This window comes from Lissotriton helveticus, chromosome 4_1 (assembly GCF_964261635.1).
Source record: "Lissotriton helveticus chromosome 4_1, aLisHel1.1, whole genome shotgun sequence".
In the NCBI taxonomy this organism is placed as follows: Eukaryota; Metazoa; Chordata; class Amphibia; order Caudata; family Salamandridae; genus Lissotriton; species Lissotriton helveticus.
In genome coordinates this window covers 214,968,736-214,994,450 of record NC_136063.1, presented here as the reverse complement: position 1 = coordinate 214,994,450, position 25,715 = coordinate 214,968,736, and the positions used below count along the sequence as shown (strand labels likewise).

The window sequence follows — 25,715 nt, the reverse complement described above, 5'->3', positions numbered from 1 at the left end:
GCAGTTTAGCACTGGTTACCTCCTGCTCCAGTCCTACCTCCAAGCGACCTATCTCAGCTTCTGCTTCAACAATTTCTTTATTCCTGTCCTTTTTCGTTCCAACTATCAATGACAGGGCCTGGCCCCTGATAACCGTCTTAAAGGCTTCCCAGAGAGAAACAGAAGAGGACACCGCCCCTCATTCTCCAGGAAATAATGATCTAGAGCCTCAATCAGGTCCTTGCGAATTCTGGGGTTACGCATATACCAGGGATTAATGGGGGTTACCCTACCTGCCGACCCCAAAGCAACACAGAAGCGGAACCAGAGCGGAGAGTGGCCAGAGATGCCCCTAGCAAGGTGAGTCGCCTCAGCAATGCAAGATGCGTGGGCCGCGGGCACTAAGCAATAGTCTAAACGGGAAAGGCTACCATGGGCTCCAGAGTGAAAAGTGTATTGTCTCTGGTCCGGGTGGAGAAGTCTCCAGCCATCCACTAAACCCATAGCATCAAGAAAATCGGGTAGCCATCGCTAAACGCGCCCCGTATCCCGCGGGGGATGTCTATCCATAACTCCCGAAACCACTGCATTAAAGTCTCCCCCCCAAATCAATAGTCCCCTTGGAAGATCAAGCAGAATCTTTCCCAAGTCAGCGAAAGTGGTAGCCTGCATACCCGGGGGGACATAGACCGACAACAGGGTGAGGGTGTGTCCCTCCCAGCGACCTGTCACCCCAACATATCTGCCCCTGTCATCCTCAGTAATAGAGTCAATCACCAACGGGAGCGCCTTCCGAGTCAGGATTCTCCCCCCCCTGGATCCTGATGTGAATCCCGCATGAGCCACCAACCTGTATCCCATTCTATGAATCGCCTTACATGAATTACCTACTAAACGTGTTTCCTGGAGTAAAACCACATCAGGCGCATGACGTTTGAGACACTGAAGAACTACACTACGTTTAATTTTGTCCCCAACCCATTCACATTCCAACTCAACACCTTCAGTTCCCTATCCCAATCGTCAAAGATGAAAAGGAAGTGACAATCCTCTGACCGCTGCAACACATACATGCTACGTTTCAACTCGATGCCTTGATAAATGAAACAGAAACACACCAAATAATGCAAACATACAAAAGAAAAAACCCACCCCACAAACAGTCCCCTTCTCACCCCCCACCCTGCACCCCTGCTCACGGCTTTCGCCCGCCCCCAACTCGCAGTGTGCCTGTCGCCCAATATTCTAACTAATCAACTATCTATAAGTAGATCTGAGGAGGAGTGCGGCACTCCACATCCCTGCATTACCCCTAGGATATTGTTACACCTGCGTCACATCTCAAGAAACATACCCGTGGAAACATCTCATACATGGCCCTCCTCCCAACCCGGTCTCATGCCACTGATGATAGCATTACACATCATTCCTGTTCTTGCGAGCCCTCTTCGTCATCGCCGCTCCGTCTCTGTGGCTCTCCCCTGGAGGAAAGACTCTCTACCCAGTCCGAGGCAATTTCCGGATTGTCAAAGAAACAAACTCTTCCCTCAGTTTCAACGCGCAACTTAGCAGGGTACATCATGGCGTATTTTAGTCCTTTGTCACAAAGCTTCTTCTTGACTCCAATGAAACTTTGCCGCTGTCTCTGAACCGCCTGTGTAAAGTCTGGAAAAAAGTTGAGGGTGGAATTTTGGTACTGCAGAGGGCCCCCAGATCTGGAAGCCTGCAGGATAGCGTCTCTGTCTCTAAAGTTGAGCACCCTCGCGATCATCGGCCAAAGTGGAGCCCCAGGTCGCGGCCTTCCTCCCGGAATTCTGTGTGCTCATTCCACTGTAAAGAAGTTCCCCAGTCCTTTCGGTTTCAAATGATTGAGTATGATGTCCTCCACAAAATGGTCCGGGCCAGACCCTCGGCCCTCTCGGGGACACCAATAATGCACACGTTGTTTCTACGGGCCCTTCCTTCATATTTGTCCAGCTTGCAGCTTGCAATATCACTAGAGGCCTTAAGGTTCCGGACCTCCTGCTGCAGCTGCGCCACATCGTCTGTCAGACTCGCCGTTTTGATATCCAACGACTTTACCTTTTCACTGGTTTTGGTGAGATCAGCCCGAATTAAATTAACCTCAATAGTGACTGTATCTAACATGTGGTCCAATGACTCCATTTTCTGTCCAAGGGAGGTTTTAACCCCATCTATAGCAGCCATTACATCCTGTAACGTAGGCTCCGTTGTAGGGCCCGAGGCTTCTCCACTCCCGTCCTGTGATTTTCCAAACCCGGTAGGCGAGCCTCTGGGTTGCGTGTAATGATCCAACTTGTTGGCTTGGATGTATCAGGACCCTCAGGTAGACTTAGATTGCTGTTTCTCCGCATCTGGTCTAGTCGCCATTTCAAGGTTAGGTTCAGGACAAGGCACTCGGTGTCTTAATTTCTTGCGACGACGGCAAAAGACAATGTTTACTACTGACTGAGTGGTCTTGGCCTCACTCAGGGCCTGTCTGTATCTTTCGCCGACGACTGTGTTAACCAATGAACCGGAGGGCCGGCCGGATCTGCGACTGCTCTGTACGCACTTATCCACACACTATTACAGCTGCAAGCACTATCTTCGGCACTCAGGATGGGACACCACTTCCACAGCCCACCGCCAGTCGCTAGCGAGCCTCTGTCGCGCAGGCCTTTGAAACTTCCTGCCCGGGCCACATCCGCTCCATATATCCTTCCAATGCGCCAAACCTGCGTCCCCCGGCCGGTGCACAACACACGGGGGCACTCTCCACCACCCCCGGCGGCCTTGCAGCAAGGCGGGAGCGCCCGAGCCACAACTCCACTCCCTAGCCCACAATCTGCAGCCTGTCTATCTCAGGCAGTGTCCATAGGGCCAGGGTAGCGGCTCAATTACCGCAGAACGCAATAAGTGGCGGCTCTGGCACACCCTCCCTCAATTCGGCGGGTGGCCTATGCCGGGGGGGGCGCCCACGGAACAGGAGAAGTACGGGTCAGACGTGGGGCCGGACCGGGCACTTCCGGTTTCCGGCCCGCTGTTTATTCACTCGCGCCGGGGTCTGGTTCAACTCGAGCAAGCAGGCCTCAAATTTGATGGCGATGATACTCCGGCCCTCGGCGGCAGAATGGGACGCGGAGAGCAGCGCCCGGCGCCGCTTCCCTTCCGCCACAGATTTCCGCCGTTAGACAGCAGGATTAACGACAGGGTATCTCCGGGTGCGGCGGGGGTCTAGGGAGCCAAAGCTCAGGCGGCCATCTTGGGCTCGCGCTGACAATGTGTTCTTTTTTTAACAATTGTTTAGGTTTGCAAGGGATTCTGCGTAACAGAACCTGGTGGAAGGCAGTCAAGTCACCCCCTCCTGTATTCCCCTGGGTGTCTAGTTTTCAAATGTGTTTAGGTTTGGTAGTTTTTCCTGGGTGCCGGCAGAATGAAAAAAAAATTACAGCTAGGCACTTTGCCAAAAAAGTGTAATTTTTCACAGAGAAATTGTTGGGTGTCCACGTTGCGTTTTGCGCTGTTTCCTGTCACAGGCACTAGGCCTACCCACACAAGTGAGGTACTGTTTTTCTCGGAAGATTTTGGGGATCGCGGGGTGGGTGGGAATTTGAGGATCCACGCAGAATCCAGAACTTTCCACCACAGAAATGTGAGGACAATGTGTTTTTTTGACAATTTTTGGGTTTGCAAGGTATTCTGGGTAACAGAACCTGGTAAGAGGCAGTCAAGTCACCCCATCCAGGATTTCCCTGGGTGTCTAGCTATCACAAATGTACAGATTTGTTAGGTTTCCCTAGGTGCTGGCAGAGCTAGGGTTCAAATACTACAGCTAGGTACTTTGCCAAAAAAGGGTAATTTTTCGCTGTGAAATTGTGGTGTGTCCACGTTGCATTTTATGCCGTTTCCTGTCGCGGGCACAAGGCTTACCCACACAACTGAGGTACCTTTCTTCTCAGAAGACTTTGGGGAACGCGGGGTGGATAGAAATTTGTGGATCCACGCAGGTTCCAGAACTTTCCACCACAGAAATGTGAGAAAAATTTGTTTTTTGGACAATTTTTTAGGTTTGCAAGGGATTCTGGGTAACATAACCTGGTGTGAGCCAGTCAAGTCACCCTATCTTGGATTTCCCTGGGTGTCTAGTTTTCAAAAATGTAGTGGTTTGCTAGGTTTCCCTAGGTGCCGGCAGAGCTAGGGTTAAAAAACTACAGCTAGGCACTTTGCAAAAAAAGAGTAATTTTTCATTGTGAAAATGTGGTGTGTCCACTTTGCGTTGTGAGCCGTTTCCTGTCGTGGGCACTATGCCTACCCACACAAGTGAGGTGCCATTTCTATCGGGAGACTTAGGGTAATTCAGATTTGTAAAGCAACCGTTATTACCTATTGACGTTCGATGCATTTCTGCCTTCCAAACAAAAGACAATGTGTAAAAAATACGTAATTTTGAAAAGTGATCGATAATTCTCATGCCAATATAAGTATTCCCAGTTTTGGAAATGTGCAATTATCTACTGTTTCTAAACTCTATGGGGCATATTATCAACAACTAGCGATATTTATCGCTAAATGAGCTTAGCGAATTTTTTTTATCGCCACGCATCGCCGGATTTTATCGCAGAAATTACGTGCTATTAGCAACGTTTATCTCCAATGCGATAAAATATCCGGCGATAGCGACGAAATGCGTGAATATCGCTGGAAATACAGCGATATTCACGCATTATCGCTAATAGGGACTTAACCTGAATATCCACCTCCCATTGGATATACAGGCTAAGAAGTGGTCTGAGCAGGCGTTAGGTTTTGGCGATATTCGCGCTTAGCGTGATTTTTTCACCGCTGCGCCTGCGTTGATAATAGGCGATAGCGATGTTAGCGACTGCTTTCAGTCGCTAACAGGTTGGGTACGCCCACTTTGCATGTCATTAGCGATAAATATCGCTAACATGCAAAGCGGGTCCCAAACCGCTCGCTATCGCCTACAAGCTGTCGCTAACTGCTGTTAGCGACAGCTTGCTAATAAGGCGATAAAATTATTGCTGCTTTGCGGCTGAAAAAGGCCACTAAAGCGGCGATAATCTCATTTCGCCCGCCTTAATAATATGCCCCTATATTTTGTTCCCATTTCAGAAACACATAGGTGTCTTTCATACTGATTATTCCATGTATACATTTTCCCAGAATAATTGTTATATACCCGGTACATCATAAAAAAGCATTACAAGTCGCTGATCAGTTTTTGGCTTTGGGTTTGTCGGGTTCTTGGTAAACCTACAAGTCCTATATATCCCCACAATCAGTAAGGTCCAGTGGATGTAACGGTATATTGCTTTCAAAGTGTTGTCATAATTAGAAGAAGTTACATGTGAAAACGTTGACACAAAAGGCTGAAGTAGTGTGGCTCACTGGTTAGAGGCGGCAGACCCAAGAGCAGAGGACGGCCCGGGACCAGGGTTCGATTCCCGGCGCGGCAGGTTTCTGGACCAGGGTCAGCGGACTCGATAATTCTCTCGCCTCGGTGCCCACTCTGATCAGCGTTCACACTCGGCAACTCTGGGCATTAGCTTGCCTCATCTTCACTAACGGCCCCACCAGACCGCCGGGGATGCCTGGTCTCACCCTGGAGATACCCATTAAGGGACCATCTCTCAGGGAAGCCAGGAAGGGTTTCGCAGCGGTCGAAGCGCCTTGGGACCCTACGGGTAAGTAGTGCGCTATATAAATGCCTATACATTTACATTTACATTTACATTTTTTTCTACAAATTTTCAATTTTTGCTATATTTTACTGTTAGTTTATATAAAGAAACCTTGAAGGATCTACACAAATGACCCCTTGCTGAATACAGAATTATATCTACTTTAGCAAAATGTATAGCTTTTCAGGATCCATTATTGCTTTCATACCCATTTCTGCCATTAACTGGAGAGAGGTTGAAAGCACATAAAAATAGCAAAAATAGGCAATGTCCCAGAAACATGCCCAAATTCAGACACAAGTCTGCTTGTCTCTGAAAGCTGGGAGGATGCCGATTTGATACCATGTGCATTGCAGAGTGTTGAAAGCTGCAGTGAGGTCCAGAAGGATAAGGGTCGCCCACCCATCCCCATCCATAGATTTGCGAACTTCCTCCGTTGCCATAATCAGGGCAGACTCATTAGATGTCCTGCGTAATGTGCGGATACTCCTAATGAGTACATCATAATGCAGATACTCCTAATGAGTACATCATAATGTACTCATTAGGAGTATCTGAACATTACTCAGGAAATCTCCGAACCACACTTTTATCAGCACCAGCCTCCCTTGACCTATTAAAGTTTGTATGTCTACAAGGCCAGGCCCTTTTTAAACTCACTCTCTTGCATTCACCTCTGACCCTCCCTCTCACTACTCTTGCACCACACATAGCATTACATTACTAGTGCTCCCACATAATCGCAGGTCGTAGCATGTCCGGTCCCGCTGCGGGGCGGGACGACCCCTATGATGAAGCATGACATGAAGGGCCCTTTTGGTGTGTGAGGGGTATTTAAGCTAACACAGCGTGCGTCCAACCATTGTAGGATATACACTTTCCAAAACACAGTGATTAACATACTTGACTGTACCCCCTTTTAGAGGTGGATCCTTATTGTTTTGTTACTTTATGTAATTTGTGCCTCAGGGAGGTGGCGGTCCCTGGGGCTGAAGGGGGGCTGCGTGGCCTCCGCATTGCATGAAATTAGCCTCGGGGAGGTGGTAGTCTCCCAGGCTCCATTGGGGCTGCAGTCCCTCCACATTATTTGAATTTCGTCCCAGGGAGGTGGTGGTCCCCAGGGCTGCGGGGGGGCTGACTGGCTCCCACGCATTTAACATAATTAGCCCCGGGAAGGTGGCATTCCCCGGGTTTTCGTGGGGGGGGGCAGAGCCTCCAGGCATTCATTTTAAAACAAAGCCCCGGGGAGATGGCGGTCCACGGGGCTGAGGGGGGCCTGGGTGTCCCCCCGCATTTAATAAGTATAACTCTGTGGAGGTCCCTGGGCTGCAGGGGGCGGCGCAGGCCCCCTGCATTAAATTCAATTAGCTCCGGGATTTGGTGGTCCGCAGGGCTCCATGAGAGGGTTGAAGCTCCACCACACATCATTTTCATTTAGCCTCGGGAAGGTGGTGGTACCCAGGACTGTTGAGGGGAGGTAGCAGTCTCCCGGGCTCGATGGGGGCTGCAGCCACACCACATCATTTGAATTTAGCCCCAAGGAGGTGGTGGTCTCCGTGGCTCCATGAGAGGGCTGAAGCTCCCCCACGCATCATTTGAATTTAGCCTCAGGGAGTTGGTGGTCCCAGGGCTGTTGGGGGGCCAGCTGACCCCCACACATTTGACATAATTAGCCCCGGGAAGGTGGCGGCCCCCGGGGCTTCGCCATGCATTCATTTAAAAAACAAATCCCTGGGGAGGCGGGGGTACCCGGGTTGGGGGCCTATGTCGCCCTCTGCATTTAATGGATATAGCTCCGTGGAGGTGGAGGTGCCCCGGGCTGCAGGGGGCGGCGTGGGCCACTGGCATTACATCAAATTAGCTCCAGGGATGTGGTGGTCCCCGGGGCTCCATGAGAGGGCTGAAGCTCCCCCACGCATCATTTGAATTTAGCCTCAGGGAGGTGGTAGTCCCCAGGGCTGTTGGGGGGACAGCTGATCCCCACACCTTTAACATAATTAGCCTTGGGAAGGTCGCAGTCCCTGAGGCTTCGCCATGCATTCCTTTTAAAAACAAATCCCTGGGGAGGCGGCGCTACCCGGGGCTGGGGACCTAAGTGGCCCCCTGCATTTAATAAATATAGCCCCGTGGAGGTGGTGGTGCTCAGGGCTGCAGGGGGCGGCATGGGCCACCCACATTACATTGAATTAGCTCCGGGATGTGGTGGTCCCCGGGGCTCCATGAGGGAGCTGATGCCCCCCACGCATCATTTGAATTTAACCTCGGGGAGGTGGTGGTCCCCAGGGCTGTGGAGGGGCCAGCTGACCCCCACCCATTTAATATAATTAGCCCCGGGAAGGTGGCAGTCCCCAGAGTTCATGGGGGGCCGGAGTCCCCCAGGCCTTCATTTTCAAAACAAAGCACCAGGGAGGTGGCGGTCCACAGGGCTGGGGGGCCTATGTGCCCCCTGCATGAAATAAATATAGCCCCGTGGAGGTCCCCAGGCCTGTGGGGGGGCGGCGTGGGCCCCAGCATCCATTTTAATGATTGCCCCAGGACCTGGCCCACCCAGGTCTTAAAGAAAACAAAGTGTGGGCATTTTTTGCTGGAATTGCGGATCCAATGCGAATACTGCCAAACTTCTTTAAGAAAAATGCTTTTTTTGGCCCTTGGGTCCCTGGGCAGGCGTAGGGGACAGAGTTTTTCTACCCTGCCCCTTTTCTTAATTTTTAACATTTTTTTACCTTTTTTCTTGTGACTCGGATCAACCAAGTCACAAGATTGCTGCCAGCACATCCTGGATTGAAGGGTTGGCAGCCAATCAGATTGCAGGCATGAGATCAGGAGGGTTTGCGGATCCTCCAGCGCCCTATTTGGATATATGAGAAATGTTTAGGTTTCTCAGGAACTACTGAATGGTTTTACACCATTTAACAAGAAGAGAGTGCTTTCTGAACCAAGAGCTATTTTTTTGAAAAATTTGGTGTAATTCCGTTCAGCAGTTCGGGCTGTAGCCATGTCTAAAGTTTCCTATGAAAATTAACATGGAGAAAATGCATTTTGGGACCCCCCCTTTTTCTCGACCCCCGCGTGATAAATTACCCCAAAACTTTCAACACAGCAGCTGACCTGACCGCCCCATTAGTTTTGAAAATGTTGCGAAGATTCGTCAAATGGCGCCAAAGATATTGGCAAATCAAACACACTTTTCCTATGGAGACTAGGCCCTAACAATAACTACCTACTGGTACCGCCAGTAGGTAATATAGATATATATTTATATCTATAAATATATATGGATATATATCTATAGCTATCTATCTATAGATAGATAGATAGATAGATAGATAGATAGATAGATAGATAGATAGATAGATAGATAGATAGATAGATAGATAGATAGATAGATATACTGGCAGTTGCCAGTAGGTATTTGTTGTTAAGACTTAGTTACCATAGGAAGACCTTTTTTGTTTTTCCAATAACTTTGACATCGTTTGACGAATCCCCGCAAATTGTTCAAAACTAGTAAGATGATCAGTTCAGCTGCTGTTTTGAAAGTTTCATGGTGATCCCTCAAGCAGGTACAAATAAAATCGGGTCCCAAAACTCACTTTTCCCATGTTAATTTTCATAGGAACTTTAGACACTGCTGCAGGCCGAACTGCTGAACGGAATTACACCAGATTTGGAGGAAGGTAGTTTGTTGGTTCAGAGAAGTGCCTTTTTGTGATTTGGTGTAATCCCATTCAGTAGTTGAGGAGTTATTAACCGAAAACCAAATTTGTATATATAGGGACATAGAGCTGAGCTGAGTCCCAGAAAAATATTTTAAAAAGCCAAGGGATCAAGGTCGAAATACCCTGACCTCCTAGCCACTTGGAGGGCCTCACAGGAACCCCGCAGGGCCCAAACATTTGGTGAGACTCACGCTGGATCTGTGGGTCTTGCCGAACATTTTACAAACACTTAAGCGCAGGCTTCCATGCTTCATTAAAATGCTCTCACTTACTGGAAGCGGAGCACAATTGCTTTCACAGAGAGGGAGTTGCATGTTTAGTAGCTAACTGTCTATGAAAGAAATGCCGAACCACGGGGACTTTGTGGCTCCCGCCACAATCCTGAATAGATGTTAGTGGGGGCCCTGGATGGGACCAGGGCACCCACAATAGAGGCCAGCCCCCGGGATATGGAGTCGCCAGGGCCAATATAGGCCTGTGGAGGTCACCATTTCAGAAAGGACCAATCAAAAGGGGGACCCCTGGAAACTAATACTAGGCACAGGGGAGTTAAATAGAACAGACCAAAACAAAGAAAGCTACTGCCTAAATTTCAAAATGCTGCAGGCCCTATGACAGAGTTCCAAGATTATACATCGTGAGCTGAAGCTGACCCTGGCATAATTATTGTGCAATATGACCACAAACAAAATTATTGTAAAATGTTATTATTTTCATGATATCAAAACAGACTAAAAAGATCTACACATTTATCATAAATAAACATCATCAATGATCAATAATGTCCCACACATCACTTCATTCATACTACCAATCTCATTCATGCAGACATTCATCAATCATAAGACATCACACTTCACTCAAGGTGGTAAGACGGCCAACTGATGGTAAGGTGACAAAATATCCTGTGGATTCTCCCGGTGGTAAGAAAACACAATCCAGAGGACACGGAACAAACTTTAAACACCAACGCTCGTTTCGGTGTATAGCCCCGGACGGAGCCACTTCTTCATCAGGGAGGACTGTGGATATGGGTGGGACAACAAACACACCAAATAATGATTGCCAGTACAATAATTATGCCAGGGTCAGCTTCAGCTCACGATGTATGTCATAGGGCCTGCGGCATTTTGAAATTTAGGCAGTAGATTTCATTGTTTTGGTCTGTTCTATTTAACTCCCCTGTGCCTAGTATTAGACCATTGACTCAAGTGTTTCCTTTGTCAGATGAAAATCCATCAGCAAAAGCCAGCAATTTCGGAGGAGGAGCCAAGCTGGCGACCGCGATGGTTGCTTAGGCTCTCAGCTCCGCCGTCTTTCCTGATTTGTGCACATATCCTGAAACTAATCCTGACCCCGAGCCGCGTTTTCGTGAAGGGGAAGTGTTGCAGCTTACGGTGGCTTGCTCCCGAGACTTCCACCAGCGGTAGAACCGGAGAATTGTTCCCGCTCTACGTCCGGCCCTCAATAGCCGTGCAACCGGGGCTTTGCGTGTGAGGGATGGCCGGCCCCTGATGCATCAACAACAGCCGCCTGTAACGGGGAGGAGTCGGCCGACCGGAGTGAGTCATCTGCACTGCTTAACCCTTGCTGCAATTCTCCAAGCGGGTCGAGTGCCGGCGGAACATCAAAGAACCGGGGGATTACACTTTATTTGGGTTTTTCCGCTCGTGCACCGCCCGGATATTCCTCCCATCTCTCCCGACGTAAATGTGGGCGCCATTTTGTGCAACTCGGGATCTGTACTTGGGATCTGAGGGCTCTAGCGTGCGGTAGAGATCCTGTCGCCTGTTGAGGCCACCTATGTAACATTTCCTGAGACACCGTGGAGCTCGATGCCCCTGCAGTCATGACTCGACTGTGCTCCGAAGGCGCCCGATCGGATGCATGGGACAGCGACATCCAGACTATTGTGGCGAGGCCTGTTGAGGGGCCCTTGGTGAGGACGAGTGCCGTGGATCGTGCTCATGGGACGACGCTAGGGACCGGGGATGTTATTGCTGCTCTTGGTGCCCTTCGCGTCGCCCTGGACTGCTGTGCCCGCGACCTGGAGAGGAAACTAGATGCCATTATTCCAGCCGTGGGATACGCTCTACGGGACTGCTCGTGCGTCCAGGACACTGTGTCACACCCTACATTTGAGCGTCGTGTCATGATTCTCCCGGTGGGTATGGTGATGTTGGAGGGCCAGGATCCTATAACGACTACGGGACTGCTTGCTGCCGATGGGGATTGGGGCTTATTGCTGCGCATGGAACTCTCTCACGATACCCTTGACTGCAAACTGTTGTTTATGGCTGGCTTTGGTGGGCAGCCCACCGAATTCTCCTGGTCACCTTTCTCGCTTACGTCGATTAACATGGAGGCTGGCCAGCTGTACTCCGTTGGTGCACTCGATCGCACGGTACAGGGTTGAGATTGCTTCCTTGATTACTGGTGTTTGATAACCTGGTGACTATGTGGGGCACGCACTGTATTGACTGAAACTGATTTTGCTTCTGTGTTGATTTGCTGGTCCGGGGCTCGGGGGGTGGGTGGCTGAGAGCTGGTATATTGATTTCTCTCCTCCTCCGCTTTCTTTATTTCTTGCCTTACTACATTTCGGGTCTCTATTTAGGGCGACAGGCACACTGCTGGGGGGGGTAGGCCATGGCCTTCTGCAGGGGTGCGGGGTGCGGGGTTGGGGGGGGGGGATTTTTCTATCTAGTTCCTTGCTTCCTCCTTGGTTCTATGGCCTTTTTTCTTTTTCTCTTTCAGCATTACCGTTTCCTATGGTTCCTGTAGTATTTCCAGTTCTTGAGGGGTGGGGCGTTGGTTTATTATGAAACGTGACTGTGCTGGGGATTATCCTGATTTGTACGCGTAGCCCTTTTCCCCTAATGCAATTGTGTTGCTAATTGACCTTCCACTTTATGCTGGCTAACTACAGGACCTGGAACGATTGTTAGACATTGATCCTGTGATTTTTAGTTTGGAAAACGAACCTTCCTTAATCCTGGCTGCCTACATACATACTTGCATATACGTTCTGTCCTGATCTTGCTGGAACACCTGACCATGTGCTGCTATGTTTTCTTAACATTGATTTTCTATCGTTATGACTTGCTTCGTGGCCGGCCAGGATGGTTGTAGGCCTCTGCCTGTAATTGCTCGTACGAATAATAAAGGTTCTCAAAAAAATAAAAACAAAAAAAAAAAGCCAGCAATTTCTCGTAAATGGGCAGGACACTGTAAGGTAATCAGTTGAGGCAATAATAAATTGTTTGGTGAATGTTCCCCATACTTAAAAAAGATATTAATATATGTTTTACAAGCATTCTTTTTCAATCGGACTTACTCAGTTTACAATGATGCTCAGATATGACTATATTATGAGAAGAGATACAGAGGCGAACGTCTAGTAACTCATACAAAAAGATGTTTGAGAATAATTCTGCTTTCATTCCCCACAAAAATTACATTTAAGTAGTGCTGATTAATCAGAAAACTGATTTGTAAATCCTGACATTCTAATCTGGTTAAATGTATTTCTACCCCTTTACGTGTTGCAGGTAAAAAGCATTGGGATTTAAAAAAAAAATGTTTTTAGTTGTAAAGCACAAATGTTAGTTCGAGACATTTTAGGAACGAGCTTGTAATCATTAGTTCATTTTCATATCCTGGTCTTCATGCTAAAAATTGATTTGATGATCTAAATCACAAGGAACATCTCTACTCGCTGTGGCCCCCCTGTCTAGGCACCCCTCCGACACCTAAGGGTAACATCAAGAGCCTTGGGGTGTGGCTGGATAGATCCCTTTCATTCAACATCCAGGCCACTAAACTCTCGGCTACCTGTTTTGGCCTTCTTAGAATGTTAAAAAAAATTCTCCCCATTCTACCTTTGGAAGCTAAGCAGGTAGTCATTCAGGGTATGATACAGTCCCGCCTTGATTTTAACAACGTTTTTTATCTCGGCGCTCCAGATTACACCCTACGCAGACTTCAGACAGTGCAGAACTGTGCGGCCCGCACGCTGCTCCAGCTTCCTCGCAGGCAATCAGTGAGAGCTGGACTGATCAGCCTGCACTGGTTGCCAGTGCGCCAGCGAATCCTCTTCAAGGCCATGTGCATCGCCCATCAGGCCTTCTGGGACAAAGGTCCTATGATCACCCGCGATTTAGTCACCTACTACCATCCCAGCAGAAACCTCCGCTCAAGCCAGGCCTTTATGGCCTCGGCCCCAAGAATAAAAAAGACTAGGTCTGGCGGCAGGACGTTCACCTACAATGCATCCAAGACGTGGAACACCCTCCCCCTTCATCTCAGAGCTAACCCCAACCTCTCCTCATTCGGCAAGCAGTTAAAAACATTCCTATTTCACTCCCCTCAGTAATTTCTTTTGCTGTTTAGCCATCCCACCAGGCCACCTCTGTGGGTTCCTCAGCGCTTGGACGCCCCCGGGCAACAATTCGCGCTCTATAAATTTACCAAATACAATACAAATACATACCTGCATGTAAGCAATATAAGAATTTGCATGAAAAACATTTACTTTTTAATATATGACAACTGTCAATAAATAAAATAGGAAATGGGGACCTAGGCCCAGGGAGACATGGAAAGTACCACACTCAAACTCTGGAAGACACAGACAGGAATTAGCACTGGAAGAAATAGATGTGGAGTCACAGAAAGATGTGGACATGTGAAGATATGGTCATAGAGAGGTGGGTAGACACTGCCACTTATTCTCATCATCACCACTGTTCAGAATTCCAATGTTTACTAGTGAGAACTCCCTCTTCAAAAGTTTTGACAGCGTTATAAGTCCAAGGCAATAGCATAATGGCACTGTAAAATTGCAAAGTATCATGCCATATAACTGCTCACTGATTAGTTTCTCTTGCAGCAGTGCAGAATGATAATGTTATTTTGCGGACTGGTATAGCCCATATAAATATGTGGACTGTACAACATGTCAATAATATGGTCATGCATGTTCCCTAGTTCATATCATCCAAGTTCTACATATTGTATATGTCTCTTTCAGAGAAAATTGACAATGATAAAGACTTAACACACTGACACAGCCTTGCCTACACTAATAAAGGTCAAGGAAAATGTGCATAGCTGTATCATGACAATGGCTGTAAACAGGTACAGTGTAATACATGTGCTGAGAGCAACATTCATACGTTTTAAGCACCATTATATGAATCATGAAAATTAAGTTTCTTACCTAATCATTCTTTCATTGATCTCCCGATCAAAGTTGATTGAACTATAGGAGATGGATCCAAAGGAGCCCAAAGGCTGGTGAGTAATTGGAAAAGATGTTTGCTTTGAAGAAAATCCAACCATGGCAGGAGTCTCTTTCAGTACTGATGAGAAGGGCAGACATGTAGCTGTACATGAAACTGAGAGGTTAGCTGCCTCAACAGCTTTTCTACTTTCTAGCGCTAAGGCGTTACTGTTAGAGCCTAGATAGTCTCCTTCAATAGCCAGAGGTAGGGGTTTAACCCCACTACTGCCATGGTTATCCTCATTGTTGCCTCTGTGCATGTACAAGTGGCTGTCATACATATCTTCTGAGGCATCTCTGATGGGAGCATCATTGAGTTCAATTTCCTGCAATAAATGAACTTCCTCTAAGGATACAGCTTCTTTAATTGTAGCAGCATTATCATCCACTTCCTGGTCTCTGTCACAGTCTACCAGAGACTGCACTGGGGAAGGTAGTGTGTAGGAAAAACCTGGCACTTTGTGAACTGAGCTGAGGCAATGTTCAATGTTTTGCTGGGCCACGCTAGGAAAGATGTCTAGGTGCAAAGCATCTGGCAAAGAACTATCTGGGTCAGGCCGTACCTTAGGTGAACAAAGATGTGACTCTAATAAATGATTGCCATATTGTTCTGAGTCCAGCATGTTGCTCCTTTCCTTTGAGGTGCAACCACTGGTATTGACAACTTGCTGTGAATCAAAGAGTCTAGCAGTCAATTTTAACCTTTGGTTTCTCACAGTACATTTGGTCACAATCTTTGAGTCTTCCAATTCATTTGAATGTGGAATGACAGTGTCAAGTGAAACACCCTTAGTTATTCCTAATGTTGATAATTCTCCATTGGATTCCTTTTGGATTACTGACCAGGCTTCATTTGGGCAGTCTTTGCCATATTTCATCAAATTCCCATTTAAAGGATTTAAGAGATCTAGCTCTTGCCTAGAAATCCCTGTATTTACATCAGTCTCTTTCGGGTTGTTTATTTGTGGGGCCGACACTGATTTTGTCAGCTTATTGGGGTGAACATCCCTCTCTTCTTCTTCAAAAGGCAGAGAACTAATTGAGGTCAAAGAGGCCTGGATTCCGCTAGGTAAGCTCATATTACTCCCGGTGTGACCTCCGGAAAAAGAGTTTCTGTGTCTGGTGACTCGTTTCACCAATTGCTGCACAAGCTCGCGATCACTAGGTAAATCCAGAGCCTTGCTACGTGCATCTGACCATGCTACTGAACTTGGCTCGCTTTCAATCCCAGAGTCCGAAATCAATGATGATGACCGTTTTATGAATCCAGAGTTAAAATGATTCACGTTAGTTTCGCTAGAATGGTTGTCTTTAATCCACGATTTAACATCCAACATGTCTTTCACTGACTTGTTTGGCATTTCCAAATTTTCTTTTTTTGTTAATGTTTTGGTAACTGGAAAAACAGTAGTGTCAGTTTGAATATCTATTTGATTGATGCTCTTGCAATCATTTTTGGTGCTGGTTTTAGATTTTCCAAAATATTCTTCATCTCTAAGTATATTTGTTTCCATTAACGCAGGCATGAGCAACACGCTACCTTTTCCTGATGCTGTAGACCTCTTTGAAGGGCTTATTACAAACACTTCCTCTCCACGGTATGGATCCTTGGTTGCAGGTTTCACTTCTATATAGGTCACTCCAGTTCGAGTTCGTTTTTCCTGAGTCTCAACACAAGATTTGTCTTCTTGGCCCGCTACACCAGAATTCAAAAAATCTTGTAGCCCTCTGTCATCAGTGACTTCTCTTGTACAGAGGGCATTCCCTAGTAATGGGTCAATCCTACTGATTGTATTTTCTGGTATATCAAACTGGCATTCAGTGCAAGTATTGGTTGCTGTACTGCTGCAAATAGCTTCAGGTGTAAACAAGTGATTTCCTCTATTACTGCTAAGGTCAGAGGAGCCTCTACTGAGGTCATCATCCTTCATGGTCTCTTCATCCTTTTGACCAAGCATCATGTCACTCCTCATCCTTCTGAGGTCAATACTGCTTGTAACAGGAGATACACAATTTGAGCAAAGGTCCAGATCCTCATCTGACAGAAAACAGATATAATAATGTTATGATATTACCAACACAGAGAAACCAGCATAATACATGCACTTGGTACATAAATGTAAAATTCTTAAAATATAAATCTTCATTAACTGCAGAGATTTGTTTGTTGTGATCTAGATATAGATTTTGCTTCAATGTTACCTTCACAATATTGGAATACTTTTCTGTGAGGGTCCCAACCTTAGTGCCACTACCCCCAATGTGCAGAAGCAACTGTCCTTTTTGATGAACCATAGGGATCTGGTTCCTACACAGGTGGGACCTCTTATAACCATGTGGAGCAAAAATCAATGTAGCTACAATTCCTTGATCAGCAATTTAGGATAAAAGAAAAACTCTATTTCTGCGACAGTATCAAATGGCATATATGACCATTATCTCCAACTGGCCCAACTCTGCTGTCAAATGAGCAACATGAAGTCAATTCTAATACCAATGTAGGCTGGGGTAATGATTGGAACTAGGTAAACGAGAAGTACATAAGACTTTGTCTCTTGGTTTGGGAAGACAGCTTGACTGGGAGACATTGTAAATAGTTTTTAACTTTTGAAACTCCAAGAAACCTGGCTTGTGGCAAACACTCTTATCCAACCTTATACCAGTATATATATATATATTCACTGAAAAAACAATAGGTTTCACACATGTTATAGTTAGCTGGACATTTCACTCATACAAAACCATTGAAATTCCCCAGTTACAGTTAGTTTAGCTAACTATAAATCACGCACCCGCAATGCACTGCTGATGACGTCACATATTACATCACTCATGACATGGCCAGTGACATCACTCATGACATCACTGATGACATCTCAAATGACATCACTGATGACATCATCCAGTGAATGTGTGGCTTTATGAAAAATACATATTTTTTTCTACGTATATCTAAAGGTCGATGGAAGTATAAATAGGTAAATAAGTGTCTAAATGGATGTTTTTTTTCTAAAATTGATAGTATAGCTGACTTATTAAGTGTATCTTAGTGAATACATGTATTAACGAGTAATGTTTAAATATTTAAATATCTATATCAGTGTCTCAATTTGTGTATAAGTGGCTGCAAGGGTTGGTGAGTAGCTACATAAGTGTGTATATGGGTTATTAGTTTGTTTTTTGAGTATCAGTATGCTGTATGGTTCGGTGGGGGATATTACTTAGCGCATAGATGCATGAATGAGTGACTCACTGTTTGTATGTGTTTTGAAGACAGCATATGTGCAGGACTGCATGGATGGATGAGTGTGTGTATGGGTGTGTTAGTGAGTGAATGACTGTCTCAATAGTATCTTTATGAGTAACTACATATGTTTTAAACTAGTATATGTGAGTATTGATGTATATAAGTGAGTATATGTGCGAGGGAGAGTTTAAAAGAGTTCCTGTATAAATAAGTATGTGTTTCTATAAGTGATTGTTTAAGAGAGTAAGTATGTGTACGTTTCTGTAGAAGTTTGTGTAGTGGTGTATGTGTATAGCTGTATATGCAAGTAAATGGATGTTTTATAGTTTATTTTCATCGGTGAGTATGTGTGTGACCAACTCTATGGATGAGTATCGGTGTGTAACAGGATGTATAGGTGTATGAGTACATATGATGAGTGAGTACATGTATGAGTTACTATATAGAACTATTGGTGAATGAGTGGATGTGTATGTAGAAGTTGGAATTACTGAATAGGTTGTTATAACTGGTATTGGTATCTCCATTTTAAAAAAAATTTTAGTTTCTATTTTTGAATGTGTGTATCAAAGGTAATATTAGGGTGAGAGGAGGTCTGCCACTCTTTCACAAGGATGATGTCATCAGTGATGTCATTTGAGATGTCATCAGTGATGTCATGAGTTATGTCACTGGCCATGTCATGAGTGATGTAATATGTGATGTCATCAGCAGTGCATTGTGGGCGCGCGAGTTATAGTTAGCTAACCTAACTATAACGGGGGAATTTGAATGGTGTTGTATGAGTGAAATGTCCAGCTAACAATAACATGTGTGAAACCTATGTTTTTTTTCAGTGAATTTGCAAGGTTTTTTAAATGCTAATTCCTAACTATAACGTGTGTAAAACCTATAGTTTTTTCAGTGAATTTCAAAGGTTTTGTAAATGATAATTTTTAAATGGATTAATTTTTGTATTACTTTCTTTTTATACTAATTTCCTACATTTTTCTTATAAATATTTATATATATATATATATTTTGAAAGTTATATTGCAAATTCCTAATGTAAAATAATAACAAAAGTAAATTGAAAAATATTTTTTTTATTAATAATTTTTTTCTTCAATATATTAAAATTAAATTCTATTTAATTCCTTTTTCTTTGTTTTTTTGGGGGATAATCGTACCGTACGCGTATGGTGATCGCACCATACTTTGTACGGCAAATCGTACTCTGTGAGTACCTGCGCATACGTTACGAATACGCTTTGACGTTACGCGTCGCATCAACGCTTCCGTGTGACGTCATGTACTGCGCCGCGTACGCGAAAGCGCGAAAGTTTTTAATTGTTTAAGTATTTAATGTACATACTAAGAGAAGACATTATCTAGATAACTATGAAAATCGTTTTTTTAACTTTTAATAAGCCTATATTACTTTTTAAAGCAATTACGCAAATCGCGGCGGGATGTCATACGTACTCGCATCGTAAGAGCACAGTAAGCACACCGTAAGCGTACGCAAAGCCATGTGCCGTTTTTGTCCCACGGGGCACCGCATTTTAAATATGGCGCATCCATGGTGGTGGTGTCACAGTGCACAATAACTGGCATATTCCTGGGGATATGCCAGTTATTGTATATGTGCCCATTAGTGTTTTAATGTAGTGAATGGATTACTACATACCGATGAATGAGTAACTACAAAACTAAAGCAGCAGTGACAGATTGTTTGGTGGAAGTGTAAAGATACAGATTGGGCAATTGAAAGTTTAAAAGCCAAGTTTACAGGTGCATAGAAAAGGGCATTTATTATTTATTAATCTTCCCAACGCCCCAAGCGCCAGCACACCTTTCCGAGGATAGGTTTACGATTTACAAATGCTAGCATTTTTTAAATTAAGTAGCATAATAATAACAAATATTAATACTTTTTTTTTCTAATGATAACAATATTTTTTTTTATGTCTTCTATTTAGATGTTTTTAATCATGAAAATGCAAAGAACACAGTTTACCGAGTAACACTTTTTAAACTCTCCAACGTATGTAGATAATAATACCTTATACGTGTTACGATCGAAATCGAAACCTTTACAGCTTCAAAGTTTGTAACTTTTCCAAACACGTGCAGAAGAAAAACAGTTAAAACGTGAGCACGTGTAAACTGCAAAACGTGACATCTAAATAGGCGGACCCACAGCTTCCTTCCGTAGACTACTAAGCAACCAAAAACTATATAAACCACACCTACTGTGCAATTAGTTTTGTGTTTGCGAGTTATTTCTGAGTCGCCAATCTATGTTTCAGGTTCCGTTTTCTAGCATCGGATTCTCTTTTTGCGTCAACAAACATATTCCGGCGTTGTAAGTTGTTTCAATATAGCATAGTACTTACTTATAATTTGCTGCTATTTGTCAATATTTAAACATTTATATCTAGAAACAAATGTTATTGCATGTTTTTCGCTTTTTCTCTGTAACGTCAGCAGCTTGTTTTCAGAAACAGATAGACTATAACAAACATTGCTCCTTTTCTGGCTCCTTTCACCTTACATATAGTGACTTTTTATATTATAATATTGACACTGTACTTCGCTTGAGAGGTGTTGGTGACCAGTCGACGCAAACCCTAAACATTTACAATCAATGTCACCATCTTCCGCTTGTTTATGTGTTTTCCCCTAGAGATCACATACTGTTAATATGTATATTATAACACTAACAGTCTTGGTGATCTTAGTGGAGTTCACGATCCATCGTCACAAAGAGTAACGATAAGTAAGCAACCTTACCGGCTTGCGGTTTTCAATCTATTTTCCCCTTGTGATCATGTGCAGTGAGAATATATACATATTATTATTCTCACCGTCATGATCTCAGAGGAGTTTATGACAAGTCACCACGAAGATCAAACTTTTTCACCTCCCGCAGAAAAGAAGTTCAGTAAATAATTACCGCTCAAAAGTATTTCATTGTGGATGTTTTGTTAAATACATAACTTTATTTTCCTTTTCTTTTTACTGTAACAATGGTATCAATCGTAATATTATAATAGATTGTCCTATTGCTACAGAAGAGGAATGGGAGATTTTTCAGCGCCATCTATAATATATCTTTCAAATATAAAAAACTACTTGATCAGATATTTTTTGATACAGTAGAACACAAAAATATAGCTTTCATGCATACTTTGTTACTTTAAATATTTCATAAACCCAACATTTCTGAATGTTATTTTCTAATTTCTATTCTTATTTGCGCTTCCTATTCACCTTCTCCCTAAAGAATATATGGGACCTGTACTTTATATTATAAGAGTACCATCCTATATATTCTTTAGTGAGTATGTGATTTATTAGCGGAACAGTCTGCAACCTCTAAGCACTACGACAGCACGTTCTTGAATTTTACAGAATACAAATTTGAAAAAAATGAATGCATGCATTTCTATGTAATATGAAATCATTATATTTAACTGTTTTTTACTTGTTCTCTTGATCTGAGATAATGTAGTGCGGGAGTGTTTGTTGTAGCACTTCTATTCTAGTATATCTAAAAGTAACTGATGCCCTCTTACATCATCAAGAATGTGGGGCAACACTTTTACAAACTGTAGCACAAAAAAGATGTATATAGTCACGCTTAACTGATATTTTATGAAATTCCATTTTTAATTGTCACCCCTTTGATATATACAGCAACAGTTTCTGAAGAAAGTTTATTTGTATTTGCTTAATAAAAACTGTTTCAAACCTAGACTGAATTTTTTGCTGCGCAACCACACCTCCCCATCAGGAAAGTAAACACCACATTATAAGTAAATAGTACTCCGAAGAAGTACGTCACCTACAAACTTGATTAAAAAAAAACAGCGCAAGACCCTGTCCTTTTTCCGCCGTAATTTATACACCACACGACAATTATATAAATGGCCCTTGAAACATATAAAAAAATTGTTTTCCTCATAATCCCTCTCCACCACCTTATGGGCACTGTACAGAGTTAATAGTGTTCCTAACCTGCCCTCTACTACTTTCTTTCCCCATACTCTTTTGGAAAATGCATCACAATATCACTGACAACAGTGTACCGTTCCCACCCAATAAGGAGCAAACTTGTGCTCGGAAAACTTTAGCCAATACAATGTCCATGTTATTCCACAGACGAGCAAGGAATGAGTGCCAAACCTCCTACTTTTAATACTTCACAGCCAATGAACATTAAGCTTCGTAAAGTCCAGCTTGGAGCACGTTACCCTAATACTCCCCGAACAGGAAGGAATCCCTAACAAAAGTTTTCCACTGACTTCTTGTACGACTAACGGTTCCTATGGAAAAAATATAAATCTCCAGCACAGTACCTATTTCAATTAGCAACATATTGTGGTGAACTTCTAACCTCTGTGCTCAGACAAGTGTTCCATGAACTGTTACTATGGTAACAGGCAGAAAGGTACTGGCTGTACAAAAACCGTTATATTTACCCTTAGTCAGGAAAGCAAAGTAAAAGAAAACACTGTACCACATTTTCAACCCCCTTGAGCCACTTGCACGTCCACGCCCCCCCCCCCGTAAAATATTAAAAGTGTGTGCACCTCAAACCCCGGGAACAACCAACCCCCGGAGATTTCTGTGTTGTGTGATACGGGCTCGGTGGCCCTCTGCCTGGTGCCCTCGAGAGCCCTGGAGACCTCCATGCCCAGAGCTGGTTCCTGCAATGTCCCGGGGTGCCTACACCCGGGATACTCCTGTTTGCTATGAAAAGTCTTGTGGCTCCCGCCCTCCCATAGCAAACTTAGTTTGAACTTTCAAAGACACAACAGTGAAATATGTTCTCACTTTCAAAATCCAAACATGCAACTTAGCATCTCCCCATGTATAAAAGCAATGCCGATGTTCTATCGAGGAGTGTGCCCCATTGACCTGTGTACCCTTTTCACTCAGCGCACGTGTATTAATGGTGCGCATGCGCACAATACGCCTCACCACGCCCACCATCAGTCCGTGTACCCCTAATGTTTTCCATTTCATTTGCGCATGCTCTATTGGAACATAACGGTCACGAGGAGTCGGCGCGACCCTGAGGGCATTGTATGCTCCGTCTTTTTTGTAGATAGAGTCATGTGTGTAGTGACTATGTACTGGATGCCTGTGGTGTGGGTGTATACCAGCCAGGAGGGAGTGTGTGTGCCAATCTGACAACTAAACCTGGAACTAAGAAATCACTACAATGGAAATATGGTCCATGTAGTGTTGTGTTTTCCTGGTATAATTTGAAATACTATAGTAAGATGTTTGACAGTAGGGTTAAAAAGTACTGGCTGTACAATAACTTATATTTTCTCTGGATTGACTACAACATGGAAAGGAAATCAAAGTAAAACAATGTGTACCACATTTACAAACCTCTTCCAACATTTTCGTGTGCAAACCTACCCCCCTACAAAGTTAGCTATATGGGCCTCAATGACGCCCCTCAAACCACGAAAATGACCACCCCCGGAGATTTCTATATAGTGTGAGGGAGGCTGCATGGCCCACCGCCTGATGCCCTGGAGTCCGCCACACCCAGACCCGTTCCTGCAGTGTCCAGGGGAAATTACAACGCGGTCATAACCACGCGTGATCGTCACCACAAATTCATTAGCACCCATATGGCTTTACCACGCATGCCTTTACCATGCATGCTTTTACAACTAGTATACATTTACCACGCATGATAAAGGCATAAGCATGATACTGGCTTTGTGGAGACGAGCACGTGTTGTAATGGATGTGGCTTACGTGCTTCAAATTAGTTTTTAGATATGCGTGTGACCAAGTCTGATAACATCAGAGGCCAAGGACAAACACCATGGTGTCTGTGGCAGGAAATCTCATCGATCACAGAGAAGATAGGCGGAGGGTAAAAGGAAAGTAACAGGTATAATAAAAATAACGGAGGACAACTACTAAAATGGCGGTGGACGGAGTATGTAATCAACGTTTGGCGCCTCGGCAATACGTTTCAAATAAAAATAGATAGAATAGAATTATTAATATATGACAAAAGTATAGCAGCGGATGACACACACGGCCCGGGTAAAGAAAGCGGCAAATTTAATACCTGAAACAAGAAGAGGTTTGCTTGGAAAACTTGAAGAAAAAGAAAGAAACGTGGGCTTGGAAACGAGCCTGCGCATGCGTAGAGAGTACAACTGGTGCACACAAAAAACGGAAAGTTTTACATACTATCATAGAAATATAGGCACCCCGAGACACTGCAAGAGCCGGCCCTGGGTGGTGGGTAGTCCCCAGGGCCATCAAGGACTCCAGGAAGGGGCCGCGCGACCCTCTCCAACATTAAAAAGCCCCGGGGAATGCTGGTCCCTGGGGCTGGAAGGTCATTTTACATATTACTGCCCCAGGAAGCTGGTGGTCCCCGGGACGTGTAGGGGGGGCGACAGACGGGGAGCTGAAAACATTCTTTTTTTTAAAACATATTTTTAAAAAAGCCCCGAGGGGGTGCCAGTCCTCAAGGCTGCACGGAGGGGGGCCGTGACCCCCCACATACTTCAAAATAAAACCCCAGGGGATGGCTTTCCCCGGGTCTCGGGAGCCCTTACAAGCCCCCCATTATGGAAAAAAATTGCCCCCGGGATTTAGCCCCCCCTCGGGGCTAATTAAGAATAAAACTGACTTCTAGTTTTTTTTTCCTTTTCCACCACGTACGCGTACAATACACGTACTCCACGATTTCTTATTTTGAAAAAAAATCCATGTGGGACCCCCTGAGCAGGCCTAGAGGGTCAGGATGTTTCTACCTTGCTCCCTTTCCTTATTTTTCAACTTTGTTTTACTGTTTTAAGGTGACTCAGTTCTACCGAGGCACCAGATGGCAGCCAACACATCCTGGTTTGGAGTGTTGACAGACAGTTGACATCCAATCAGCATGCAGCTTGTGCTCGTAATGGAACGGATTTCCGTAGGCGAGCAGTACGTCGTCTATAGATATCATTATGATTTTACTTTTGATTTTCTCAGGAACTACTGAATGGATTTACACCATTTAATAAAACGCACAATCTGCATACCAAACTCTACATCTCTGCCAAATTTGGTGTAATTCCGTTCAGCCGTTCGGGCTGTAGCCCTGGCTAAAGGTCCCTATGGAAAATTGCATGGGGAAAACATGTTTTGGGACCCCCTTTTTTTCTCGGGCCCCACTTGACGAATCACCCCCAAACTCCCAGGGAAGGAGCGGAGCAGAGCAGGCCATTTTCTTGGAGAAATTCGCAAAGATTCGTCCACCAGCGCCAAAGTTATTCCAAATAAAATGTTGTGGATTTCCTATGGAAAGTAGGTCCTAACTATAACTACCTACTGGCGCCCGGCAGTAGGTAATATATATATATATATATATATATATATAAAAATCTTCTTCAGCACTTACTTTGGGTCTGTGTCCAGTGTTGCGGCGAGTGGTGCTCGATACAGCGCGAGTCAGCAATTTGGAATCTCTGTATGTATATATATATATATATATATATATATATATATATATATATATATATATATATATATATATATCTTCCAAAGAATGCCCATGCATTTAGAGGCGCACTCCTCCAGCCGGTGAGAAACATCCCTTTATTTTCACAACGCAGGATTACAACTCTGGCCATTTCTGTCCATCCGCCTTACGCGTTTCAGAGCAGTCATGCTCTTTCATCAGAGGCAGTTTTAAAAAGAACACAGTAGTTTCTGGATTTGTCCACAGTACCTTGCATCGCATTAATTAAGAGGCTTCAGGTGTGCCT

General features: G+C 44.5%; 1 protein-coding gene across 2 annotated transcripts in view; it reads right to left on the bottom strand.

Annotated features, from left to right (window-relative positions):
* The window catches only part of FAM135B (family with sequence similarity 135 member B), a 1,359,155-nt gene that overhangs the window by 78,349 nt on the left and 1,255,091 nt on the right, over positions 1-25,715 (bottom strand). For both annotated transcript variants that reach the window (XM_078686705.1, XM_078686706.1), the window contains one exon: positions 14,625-16,725. In XM_078686705.1, the coding sequence (XP_078542831.1) occupies positions 14,625-16,725 (2,101 nt within the window). The remainder of the gene's footprint in view (positions 1-14,624; positions 16,726-25,715) is intronic.